General features: G+C 25.6%; 2 protein-coding genes across 4 annotated transcripts in view; both read right to left on the bottom strand.

Moving 5' to 3' along the window:
- Positions 1–4,509, bottom strand: part of LOC126908398 (myrosinase 1-like) — a 14,068-nt gene extending 9,559 nt beyond the window's left edge. Inside the window, exons 1-3 of the mRNA XM_050690423.1 lie at positions 4,372–4,509; positions 3,139–3,258; positions 403–536 (exon numbers count right to left, since the gene is read on the bottom strand). Coding sequence (XP_050546380.1) covers positions 403–536; positions 3,139–3,258; positions 4,372–4,399 — 282 coding nt within the window. The 5' untranslated portion in view covers positions 4,400–4,509. The remainder of the gene's footprint in view (positions 1–402; positions 537–3,138; positions 3,259–4,371) is intronic.
- A 3,164-nt stretch (positions 4,510–7,673) lies between these two features.
- On the bottom strand, positions 7,674–13,509 carry LOC126907479 (terminal nucleotidyltransferase 4B-like). Of its 3 annotated transcripts, none has more exons than XM_050688803.1 (10): positions 13,422–13,509; positions 11,615–11,993; positions 11,282–11,452; positions 11,095–11,212; positions 10,338–10,574; positions 10,126–10,272; positions 9,870–10,051; positions 9,364–9,568; positions 9,144–9,288; positions 7,674–9,071 (listed from the first exon to the last, which is right to left on the bottom strand). In XM_050688803.1, exons 2-10 carry the CDS (start codon positions 11,962–11,964, stop codon positions 8,836–8,838), a joined length of 1,791 nt encoding a protein of 596 aa, XP_050544760.1. In that variant the 5' UTR covers positions 11,965–11,993; positions 13,422–13,509; the 3' UTR covers positions 7,674–8,835. The 3 variants fall into 3 exon arrangements, with proteins under 3 accessions (XP_050544760.1, XP_050544758.1, XP_050544759.1); XM_050688801.1 differs by lacking the exon at positions 13,422–13,509 and adding an exon at positions 12,956–13,413; XM_050688802.1 differs by lacking the exon at positions 13,422–13,509 and adding an exon at positions 12,650–12,805.
- Between the last annotated feature and the right edge of the window lie 90 nt (positions 13,510–13,599).

Here is a 13,599-nt window from a genome sequence, read left to right as displayed (position 1 = left end):
TATATACAGAGTGTTCAGTAAGTCAGGAAACGGGTTTCTATTGTTCTCATTGTTACAAACAATGAGAACAATAGAAACCCGTTTCCTGACTTACTGAACACTCTGTATATAGCTCAGTATACTATACTATAATCAACATTGAATCGAAGCAAATGTTATGTTATTCGATAGTTCGACATACAGCTTATGTCAAATGCCTTTCAAAAGCATTTTGCAAAAATTAACTAATCGCTGTGCAATTAAATTTTGAGACATGATTTTATGTAAAGAAAGTATAAAAATTGGAGCAGTGGCCCAAAAGGAGGCCGATGGACTGGTAGTATCGGTGCACTGTCTATCAGGAGCCCCAAGTAATGTTTTATTTAAAATTAAATGATTAAAAAAAAATTCAATATTTTTTACATTTAATCCTTTAATAAGCGCTACATCTTCTTTGTATTTATGATAAGAATCACAGGCAATATCACCATTTGAACCATCTGCTACTGATTCTGGGCGAGAGTGGACTAAACGATCCCAAATACTTTCTCCCTTTCCTGTAAAAGAAATAATAGTTAGTTTATACCTATATAGAGAACAAATTTTACCTATTTTTAGGAAATCATAAATCTAAGTTATAATAATGTATTTAATAGTAACCCAGAATATTGTTCTTTAAACCAAAATCCAAATGAAAATTGAAGAAATGTAACTATAAAAAATAGATCATTGTCCAAATGGAAATTTAAAATAAGTAACTATAGCGGGGGCGCGGCATAATTAGACAAATATAGTGATTAAAATCACTATGATAAAAAAACACCCAGAACAGGGAGGTCGCGACACAGTGGCGACGTAGCATAGTTGGATCAAGTATAATAATATCTGACAGTGATTAAAATCACTATAAAAAAAAAAACGCTTCGATGCAAATTGTTAGATAGTGTTTAATTTAAAAAAATTGGTGGATTATTCCTAAAGCTACATGATTTGCTATTTTCTTATTAATATCCTGATTAAGATAAAGTATGTCAAATGAAGAAGGGATTATTAAAAAATAGTATTTCTCATAAAAAAATTGTATTAATCTTTTCAATAAGTTATAGCGTTATAATAAAGTAAAAAATGTAAAATATAAAATCCAGAATTTTCACACAAAAATAGCATTCGGTAGCCATTTTCATCGTGAAGACAATATAAAGTCCGAAATTTTTTTTTTCCATAATAAATTTAATTACATTAGCTTTAATTTAAGATATATATAAAAGTATCAGACTTTCCGGAACACTTTCAAAAGTTAAATTGAAAAAGTAAATTTTTTGTGAAAAAGTTGTCATTTTAAATCCCCCCCTGTTGGTAGGTAAAGGGTTAAATTTATAAAAGAAATATACCAAATGATAGGTAAAGACAACATAAATCTATAAAAAAAAATTTTATATTGATTTGTTCATTTTTGAAAAGTTATGGAAGTTTTAAGAAAAAAATTTTTAAAAATTTCGAAAATTAGCGATTTTTAAATTTGTAATTTTTTTGGAGGTTTCCCCTATTTACGGGGAACGAGGGAAATTTTTGAGGGTAATGTCTTCGACTAGATACGTCTATCGTTGAAAGAAATCCATTCGGTGAGAGCTGAGAAAAAGTGGTAACAGACACAAAAAAAAAAAAAACATATCATAGTAAAACCAATACCTTCTCCGCTTCGCATCGAAGCTAAAAACATTTTGATGCAAATATATTAAATTTTTTTTTGAAAAGTGAGTTTTAAAGTCAAATAACTCATAGAAAAAATTCTATGGGAACGTTTTTATAGTAAATCATTAAGTACTTCTTAAAATAATTAATGTGAAATAGATTTCGGTTTGTCAAACGTTACGGAAAATTTTCATAAATTGCGTTAAAAAAAATTTGTTTACATGAGTGAGTGGTCTTTTTTAAACCTTTTCTGTAGGTTATGTTTTTTACAGAAAGAATATCAAAATAAAGCTTATTTTCTGTAGTAAACTCTATTAAAATTTGATTATTATCTATATTATTTTTAACATCGGGAAGAAATATTTTGAAAATGCCTTTTTTAGGTAGTGTAAGAAGGATATTTCTAAAAATATTTTTTAAGAAATTTTTAAAATTAAGAGATTTTTATTTTTAATTTTCGTCAAAATTAGTTCAACTAGATTAAAATCGAGTTTCTTTTGTTCAGAGACCAGTTAATTTAGTCCAATGAGAGCTAACAATTTTCATGAATAGATTGAAAAACCATATGCTATCACAAAACTAATACCTTTTCAGCTTTGCATTAAAGTTAAAAAATACTACACTTTTAAAAAAATGTCTAACTTTTCACATACAGGCACTGAAAGTCTTAAATACATACAATGTAAGAGAAAATATTGATAAATAGTGATAAAAATATTATATTTGTGTACAAATTTTCGATACATTATGTTAAACTGAAACCTACTTGTGTATAAAATTAACGTGTATTTTAAAAATATACTGACGCATGGGAATTTTTACATCATTTCTTATATTATACTAGAAATCAATTTATGTATCATTGAATTAAATAAACCAAAACGGAAATTATTTAGACACTGTGAATTTGTGAGAAAATATTCGTAACTAGGTGATCAGAATAAAATTATAAAATATATAATTATATTATATAATATTAAAAAAAAATAAGCAATCTTATCAAAAAATTATAAATGAGTAATAGCATTCAATATAAAATAAAAGATACGGTGAGTTACTTCAAGTTAAATTTTTACAAAAAAAAAAATGTTTAATATTTTTGTAATTCTATCATGATTATTTTTTTATTCTGAACAAAAATTTTAATGTGCAAAAGTTTGATCGCAAGAGTTACGTGAATTTTTACCACTACGCACCATTCTGTTTCATAAATGTACGGTGTCTATATAAAAAAAAAACGAACAATGAAAATCGTTTAGGTTTCGTCAATAAGTCAAAATAATTAACTTTTTTTTAAACCTTTAAAATGACTGTACGATATCTTAATCAAGAAATTTACCGAACACTGGCAAATAACTAAAAACTGATACTTCTACCCTAGTTACAAAGAAGAAAATTTGTTATTTGTTCAACACTAAATGTCAAAACAAATATTAATTTTCAACTAAAAATATTTTAAAAAATTACCATCTTCATTCCATGCTCCTTCTATTTGATAAGCAGCTGTTGAAGCGCCAAACATAAACCCATCAGGAAATGAATACTCAATGGATAAATCACTTGTCATTGTTAATATGGCAATAACTACTGTAATATTATGTAATTAAAAATTATTTCACTTATTAACAACACTGATTAGAAAATTAACATAAAAACATACATAGTAAAATATATATTAACAATGTGTATTTGAGTCTTTTAAAAAAATATATTTATTATGTAACAGTAAAAATAATTTTTAGAGAGTTGATGAGAAAGAATGGAAATGAAAAAGAGACTAAAGTCCGTATCATTCATTGATCAACTTAAGCATAGCCTGGACATGCCGACTTTGTAATGAACTAATAAATTATTCGTCAATCAAATCCATTCCAACACCACAAATTAAGCTAAATTTATTTTGTATGTACCCATAATTTTATTCATTCCGTATCCATTACTTTTAATAAAATGTGTATGTTAACGATACTGGTCAATAAGAAAATTTTACAAAATATTCACCGCATCAATGGGGTAAGAGTACGCATTTATTTTTGATTTTATTTAAGTTTATTACTTATTAAATAAAATTCAAATTTCACTATTAATACTTAATTTGTACTTTTCGATAGTTTGTCTAGCTAAAAAATAAATAAAAATTGCTTATAACTATCATATACTACAAGTTATATGCCATAAATAAAAAAATCGCATTTTTATGGTTACTTTACATGTAATTTAACCTGTAGAAATAATCTTAAGTAATAATATAATAAACACAAGAACTAATCAGTGGTGCAACAAAAGGGGTTTTCGGGTTTATACCTCACCAATCGATATAAAATCATAGTATCGAGGGTTGTGGAGGGGTAAATCTCCTGACTAATCGTTCTAAAAGCTATATGGACCTTCCATACATCATTTCTTATTGTGCCACTAGAAATAATCAGTCATATGTTTAAAAAAATTATATTCTATTTTATCCAACTAAATGATATGTAATTAAATTTTAATATAATGACATAGTCTATAAGTTTAATGATGAAATTCTTAACTAAAGGGAGTATTCATTATGTCATATCTAAACAAATTTTCTACCAAAAACATTTATTCTAAATTAAATTAAACCATTATCTAAATATTATTATTAAAAATAAATTAATAATATCGATGTACAAATTGACATTAGAATATTAACAGCCTCAGTATATTAATACTTACCTAAAAATTTGTGTGTATAAATAGACATATATTATCGCGTAACAATACAACTAATGACAGTACTAGTGGAGAACTAAGTAGTACTGTCGAAGTAGATGCAGTAGAAACTAGATTTGCGAGTGCCGTGTGTTCTAAATTATCTCTAACCCTACCTCTTTCTCAAATGCTTCACTAATCATGTAATGCGTAGAGACGAAAAAACTGAAGTACTTATGTAACATTTTTATGCACAAAAATCTACATGTAATATCATATAATGAAAATATCATTTTTAAATATCAAGACTAAATTATACAGAATGTGATCCCTAATAGATGATGAAAAATCTCACCCGTTTAATTATTCCAAAATGGAAATAAATGTTTTTACCCATTTGAATGAGGAACAGATATATATTTTTTATTCCTTTTGAAAAACTGATCATATAAAACGAAAAAATTCTGATGCGTTTATGAATTTTAATAAAAGAGTGTTACTGAACTAACTACTACTATTCTAAAGTTCTTCGACATTTACATGTAAGAAAATCATACACATCAGGCTTGAGATGTTTATAGGGCGTATCTAAAGAGGTCACGTTTTATAATTTGATTTGTACATTTTTCAATATTTCCGAATGTAATCAACTATATAAAGCATATCTTCTTTTCGATATATTTTCCCAATTTTGAAGTTTTGAGAAAAGTATTTCCGCAATCAAATACAAAAAAATAATTCCATCCGAAAAAAATTCTGGTTCTAAAATAAAGTAAAATGTTTTCAACTCTTTAAGATGAACATGTTTTAAGTACCTTTTAACATTAAAGTGACGATACACAAGTTACAGTTTTATTTTTGCTTTTAAATTTATGTTTTAATTGTATACACATAAAAATATAAAAATGCTACCATGAATAGTCACATTGGTCAACTGATTCTAAAGAAATTATAACCACCAACCTAATGAATTTAGTAAAATAAAATTATTTATCAACTAGAACGTTAAATAAACAGTAATTATAGCTCCCTTTCCCATTTAATTTCTTTTTAAGCTATACTTGGCATAGGTATAATTAAAATCAAACTTTTGGAAGTGATAAATTAATTCCTCACATCCTAAAATTGTTTTTTTATAACAGTATATGAATACTTTTTTCTGGGGGAATAGTCAATTCTTCGTTGGAGATTTTGTGTTATCTTAAATGAGAATAAATATATTGACAAAAAAAAAAAGCATACAATATTTGATAGTTGAAATCAAAATATTTTTACATCATCAAAAAAAAATATTAAAAAAATGGATATTAACTTATAGATCTGTAAACATAATTTACACTAATCAATTTAATATCGTGTTATGCAATTATAGTTTATCATAATTATTATTATAAGCAGTAATAAGTAAAATAAGTTAAAATATTGATTTACAGTACTTTATAATGGGTTTTTTTCTCAATATCATTACTAGTGGGTTTTCTGGAAAATATACTAATGTTCGCTACCATCCCGAACAAAAAAAAATGTATATTAATCATGTATTCATGGAAAAGTACAAAATTATAAAAAATAAATCCCAATCGTCAATACAGTCGAAAATTTATTTGATGACATTTTACAAAACTGGAGAGTACTTTTATATGTTCTATTATTATTAAAAAAAAAGTACAAAAGTTCATTGTCATTAATGATTACTTCAATATAACTTCATGGCAAAACCGTGTTACTCAATTTTTGGAAATTGTTAAGGTGACAGAAAAGAAAAAAAATGTTGAACAGCTAACAATGAAAATAAGATTTTTAATGATGAGTTATTTGAAGAAATATCAGACATTTTTTATTTCAATAACGCTTAGAATATGCACCTATATTTTATTTTAACATTTCTTAAAATGTTACGCGATTTTGCCAAGGAGGCGGCGATAATTAGTATCAATTTCTGTGCTCACATAAAACAATTTTGTGAGCGCAAAATAGGCTAAACAAATATTTTCTTACAACTGGTACAGATAAAACTATCCATAATTCACTTTGCATATTGTCTCAGATCTAACTGACAACGCTTAAGCGTTGTTTTTAAACAATGACTGCATCAAAAGTTTATTTTTATATTTTGAATAAAGTTACTGAAAAAATTTTTATACGTATAATTATGTTTCAGTGTGTTTAAAAAAGTAATTCATATAGAGTTTCATAGTAGTTTTAAGAATTGTACTGAGTACTGTTAACCTCTTTTACAACAATATAACTTGGACACACTTTTGTTATTGTTATTTTTAATGTGTCGAAAAACGAGTGAGTGGGTGATTAGCACGTTTTTAATTTATATTGTAATAATTATTTTGTAACATTTCGGTACCACTAAGAATAATAAGCTGTTTTTTAAGTTAAAATGAGATCAACGCATATCAATAATAACGGTTGTATAAAATCAGGTCGATAAATATCTTTATTTTAAATACAAATAAAATAACAACGATATTTTTTTTCACATAATATTGTACATAACAGATTATAACATTTTAAATATTCTACAATATATACATTGTTAAATAAATTAAATATCAGTCTAATTATATTTATTTTTAAATTTATCACCATACTTAAAATAAAAGTATAATTTAACTGCTGTTGAAATGTAATATAACTACTGTTATTATAAGCTAAGAGACATTTTATAGAATTTCAACTAACATAAGCTTAAACTGCCAATTAATCATTACAGTTTATGTTACAGTAGCTTGTATGTATATTTTCAATCAAATATGTTGGTAAATAAAAAAAATTGCTCTTTTATTGCAAAAGTATTGATCAAGAAAAATGGAAGATAATTTTCATTTTATATTACATGGAATTAGTTTGTATGATTAAAAAATGCAAAAGACAATTTAAATATTACTTTGAAATAAAATTTTCTTCTATTAATAAGTTATATATAAGGTAATACTATAATTATAAAATTGTAATCGAACTTCTATTAAATTACATTAAATATTTTTCATAATAAATAGGGATATATAATATTCAAGGAAATAGGAGATTTAGAACTTGGGGCAATAGTGTAAACATTAATTTAAACACATTAAGGACACAGATTTTATACAAGATTTTTATTAAAAAAAAAAAAAGAAAAAAAGAAATATATATGTGTATATATATAGAACAGATGTAGTATTTATAACTTTTAAAATATACATTTTTATTACATTATTTTGGTGACTTAAAAAACAATCTCCATAATTATTATACAGTTGTTTTCTACACCTACACTATGTTGTGAATACCTATGTCATAAATTTTAATTTTTTTTATTTATATATAAATAAATATATAAATATATAAAGTGCACCCAATCGTTGGTAAAATTCCTTTCACAAATAATTTTATGACAGTTAAGGATACAACGTGGTGTATTGTAGTACATTAACACTTATGAATATAATAACAATTCGTAAACTTTTCATACTTCACGCTTATATCTAAACAATGCTAACGAAAAAAAAAGAGAAAATTAAATTAAAACAAAAAAACTTTTATATATGTATTATAGCACATGTCATTAGCATAAGTAAAGATATTAATAAGCTCCTATATGAACATTTCCTGATATTGCTTTGCAAGTTACTTTACATTATAATGATTTTATATATTTATCTTTGAAAGACACATAGTCCATACATAAATTACTTCTGATTATTTGCACTCTTAAAATAAATAATATTTGTTTTATTACTACAAATTTACATGTAAATTAAAATTAATTGTATAAAAATGACTAGGAACACAGTGGGCTTATATGCACGCGATTAAATATAAATATATGCCACATGTAATAGATTTTATAATAGTGCAAGGTGGCAGTGATATTTTTTATTAAATTGGAGCTATAACTTACACAAAATACATTTTTTTATACGCGTATGAAACGTGTTGTACTTGTTTTTTCTATCGCCTGACTTAACAAAATATCTTCTAAATTAAGATTGAATTTTGTTTTGTGTTACATAAGATGACACATTTGAAAGTATGCATAAATAAAAAAATCATGTGAATAATTTTAAAATAAATATTTTGACAGCTTTATAAAAAATCGCTGTAATTTTTTTTTGTATTTTTTTTATAATTTTTTTTTTATCTTCATTTTTTTGGATTTTATAGTTTAAAAGAGCATTTAGGCTTTTATTTAGGTTTTAATTAAATTTTGACATATTTTTCACAGAACTTAACTTTTTTATAACTTTGTTAAATAGTTTTTTTTATACATGATTATTCTTTAGGTTGTAAAACAAAAAAAATTCGTCAAAAACAGACGATCTCTCATAATATTTTAAAAATTTTTTTTAATATATTTTGTAATAGTTTTGTATTTTTTTTTTTTCTATTATTATTATTATTTTTTTATATAATTTTATATTTGAATACTTTTTATAAGTTATCATTTGCTTTGTCTTAATAAATAACTTTAATTATACAATTTAGGAGTTTTTTTCATCTAACATCTTGGGTTTGGTTTTTTCGCTTTTGCCTTTTGTGTGACGTAGTAAAATTACCAAAATGTGGCTGGTAATTACCAGTATATTGATGTTTATTTCCAGCATTAGGTCGATAGTTTTGATGATGATTGTAATTATTGTTATAATTATTGTTTGTAAAACCCCTTGGTTGGTAATTATTAGCAGGACTTGGACATATTATCCTTTGTGTGCGCATTGTAGTATGATTACCTGAGAGTTTAAGCATAGCATTTTAAATAATTTGATAATATTAAGAGTTAATAATAGTTATAATTTAAATACCTGGGTTTATCATTTGATGGTTTTGATGATTATTCCAATTATTATGACGGTGATAATGGGGGAATTTACGTCTAGGTTGATAATTACTATTTTGATCATTATGATCACCGTGGTCACTTAATTTTTCTATACTACTCTCTGAATCCTGTATAATAAATAAATATGATAAATGTTTAGTTAAATTAGAGAATAAGTTGGATAAAGAAATTAAAGCACTTACAGAATCAGCAGAACCTGATCCTGAAGAAATAGTTGAAGCTCTACTACTAGTATTTGTCGAAATGCTGACATTATTACTAATGGTATTAGTACCCAACAAATTTGTAATTATCATTCGTTGAGTATTGTGTACTGCATAACTATCTCTCACCCATTGCCGATATAAAATTACTTTGTCATTAACTCGAACTATCCGTCCAAGTATACTAAAAATAACAAATTTTATTTAACATAAGTAGTTTAGCTGCCGAAATTGTTTAATACTTGAAATTATATTCTTCATATATATATATATATGATTAGATTAAAAAAATATAAATTAAATAGTCATTTATGTTTAATTTTCACTTAATTATAAGGCCATTTTCAGAATATGGTAATTTAACCTAAGTTAAATAAATTATAGTATTGCAATTAAAAGAAAAGTAAATTAATAGGGTAAAAGTATTTTCATTATTGGTGGTTATAAAAACACTTGTCACGAAAAAAAATATATTAAAATTTTACCTAAAACAGGGAGATACAATCTGTGGGTCCAGAGCAGCCTTTAGTGTTGTAAATGCATATTCAAATACACTTTTTACTTGAAGAGCACCATAAGAACCGCGCCCAATATCATTACCAGGAGTCAATGGATCTTCTATGCACAAAATACTAGGTCTATGTCCATCGACCATGTCCTTTTGAACCTAATATATCAAATTTATTATTACAATTGTAGTATTATAACTTAGTACATAGTGATAAAAAGTTAAAAATATACTTCATCTTTGGATATGTATTGTCCACCATCTTTTACACGGATAGCTGTGTGCATGTAATTGAATTTTTTACCATATAATTCAAAAAATTCTATAAGTAATACACCGAGATTGGCAGTAGTATAATTTAAGTCACCTCTAGGGTGTAACTAAAAATAAAATAAAAATATAAATTATTCTAATTAATTTGAATATACTTTAAAAAATACCATACTTGTAAAAAACTGACAACCATAAGGATTAAACTATAAGAAGATATTCCTCCATAAAATACTTCATTCATATCACGTTGAGCTAGAAACTGCTTAAGCACTAAGACTAATTTAGGAAGCATTGGATAGACATCCATGTAGTGTTTAATCATTTCGGCTGATTTTACACCATTATTCATATTAAAACTTATATCCACTCTGACATCAGTTGCCTTATCTGTCATTTTAACTATTGGAACCTGTATAAAAATTGGAATAACAATAAATTAATTATGATATAGTTGACCAAGGTAACCACAGTTCATAATTTCAAATTCTTTAACCTCATAATTCATTTTCAGAAATTTCAATTTTAAGTTGCCATGGTCTTTTATAATTAAAGCAACTTTTAGAATTTAACATATTGTTAATAGAGAGAAATTTAAATATATGAATCTATACAAAAAAATTCTAACTCTTTAATGATTAAACAATTTCTTTTTTGTTATTTTATTTAAAAATATATAAAAGTCTTTAACTTTCATTTTGATGGCCTTTACAATAACACTTAAGGCAAATGCCTCAGGCGTCATAACTTCACTACTGCCTTATTAAAAAGTTCTAGTAAGTGCTAAGAAAATAAATCATTAACAAATTTTTTTTTTTTAAATCAGTACTTTAAGTATAAAAATAATATAAGATAAAAATAACAAAATTAAAATATGTATTTCAAAAAAATATTTTTAATTCTTTAACTAACATGGATAATTTTTTACTTACTGATGCTTTATCTAAAACTTGAATATTTTCATTACATACACCATTTTTAAGTAGAGCTTGAGCAAGTGAATGCAATGGCAATGTATCCCATTCACCTATCACTACTAGATCCATATCACTAAAATGTAAAATAATAATAATTGATATGTTGTTATATTATATATCATTACAATGTATTAAATTTAACCTAGTTGGTAAGTAAAGACCCGTTCGAAAACTACCAAATACTTCAACTTTAGCCTTGGGCCATTCAGCATGTATAACACTGGTAACACGGTCCAAAACATCAAGTCTCATGTTGTGTTCTTCTGGCGTGGCTGACATGTATGCAAAAAAGTCTTCTATCTCTTTATGGAGGCTATAAATAAAAAATTAATTCCAACTATAAAATTAATTTCAGACAATAACTACATATATGTATAAAAGAAATTCAAACATTTAAATATTAATTTGCTAATATATCTGTATTTCAATAATAATTTTTTGACAAACTTTTTTTTTGAAAATTAAAAGTACATACGTGCAAATAGGTTGACGATCATAACTCTTTCCGTGTCTCCATGGACAACCTCCAAACTTTCCAATGTAATGTGCTTGCATTTTATTCATGTCGTATGTACTAGCTATGTTTGTAAATAAACCGTGCTCATATAGATTGCTAGTTTTAATTTCTTGATCATCAATAGAAAAATCAAACTTCCAATCTAACGGCAACGAAAAATCGTCGTCGTCGTCTTCTTCTTGAACAGTTTCAGTGCTATATTTTTCGTCGTTACAGTCAGTGTCCTCAGTAGAGTCCAATATTCTGGACCAAAATTCTTGAGCAGGACCTACTTGTTCTGGTTGCAGCCAACCTATCTGAGGATCCATTTAAATCATCTCTGCAGCAGAGTCGTACACTATAATGATAAAATAAATATCAATATAAAATAGTAATGCATAATAAATAAAGTATAAAATACACATTATTTTAATCATTAACATAATTAAACAGTTCCACAATAAAAGAAAGTATTTACAAAAACATTAATTTGAGAATTCAAAAATAAAACCATCTACAATCAAATAAGTAAATAGTTTAGGTTGGATAATACAAATAGTACAGAAATGCTATTTGTAACCAAATTGGTAATGATATTTCATTGTAATTTATAATAAACCGCACCCTTAATTAGTAACAATAAAATTATTATTAATTGAAAACATGATAAAATGTGATGAAGGCATTTTCAAAATACAATTTTAACTAGGAATCACTAAAGTATCAAATCTAAACCACTATTTGATAATGTAAAAATTCCCTTTTAATTTTTAAAACACATTCAGTTATAGTTAGATAAGTTATATACTTAGCAACTATAGTATTAGATAATAAATTTAGAAATAAACAAAACTACTGGTATAAATAAAACTTAAGCAACTATAAATGTGAAGTATCAATAAAGAAAAAACTGTGAAATATCAATTAATGAAAATATCCACTATTATCACTGAAATTTTCATCTAAAATTATTGCAAACCAATTTATTTATTTCGAAGTAATTTAGTAACTTACCAATCAAACAAAAAAAATATATTGTTTTTCTATAAACAGCAAAAATACTAATTTTTTATATTATTAAATTCATTTAAATATTGAAAGTGAAGTAACACTGTTATTTGAGAATAAATGAATAATGTTGTGTATTTAAAAGGGTTGGGTGGGTGCATAGATCACAGATAAATGTATGTTAGTAGGTGTTGATAGTACGTAAAGGGTGGACACGCGCGAAGATGATCAGACACCAACGACCCTCGTGTGGCAATGACAAGGGGGAAACGGCCATTTTGTCTTCAAATCTTAGTGTTATGATATACTTACTAATAATATAGCGAGAAATCCACCAGGTGTATTTTTGAACGACTCGTGTGACTCGTTTATCCACAGAGTCTGTACGTATTTGCGGGGGCCAACATGAAACCTAATACGCCAATTGGACGTTTACTCTTTAAAATTTTCAACGACATGCATGTGTATCACATAGAATTTTTTTTATAACTGAACATACATTTGATAGAAATTCGACGTATGCAATTAAATATTTAAACGATTATTGGAAAATATTTAGTCACCAATTACAACAAAGTTATTATTGTAATAAAATAATAGATTGCCCGTTTCGGATAGAGTAGAACCAAAAAGGAATCACCACTCGTCTTGGAAACAAAAAAAAAGCTCAATGATAAGAAAACGGGAAAATCGGCAACGATAATTTCGAGTCCAAAGATAATATTTTGATACTTAAATTTTCAAAATAGTTAATACGAAAAAAATTGTTTTCACTCACGATACGAAACTGTTTTCTTTTTTTTTTGTCAAAAATGATTTATTTCCGTGTTATTATTCACCAATTCGGTATATACACACTTATATAAATAGATAAACACATATATATGTACATATATATATTTATACATACATTTGTATTTTATAAACTTATATCCGTATAAAGAATTTACTTTTTG

This window comes from Daktulosphaira vitifoliae, unplaced genomic scaffold (genome assembly GCF_025091365.1).
Source record: "Daktulosphaira vitifoliae isolate Bord-2020 unplaced genomic scaffold, ASM2509136v1 Scaffold_5, whole genome shotgun sequence".
NCBI lineage: Eukaryota > Metazoa > Arthropoda > Insecta > Hemiptera > Phylloxeridae > Daktulosphaira > Daktulosphaira vitifoliae.
The sequence above is the reverse complement of the archived record's forward strand: the minus strand, read 5'-3'. Positions and strand labels throughout refer to the sequence as shown.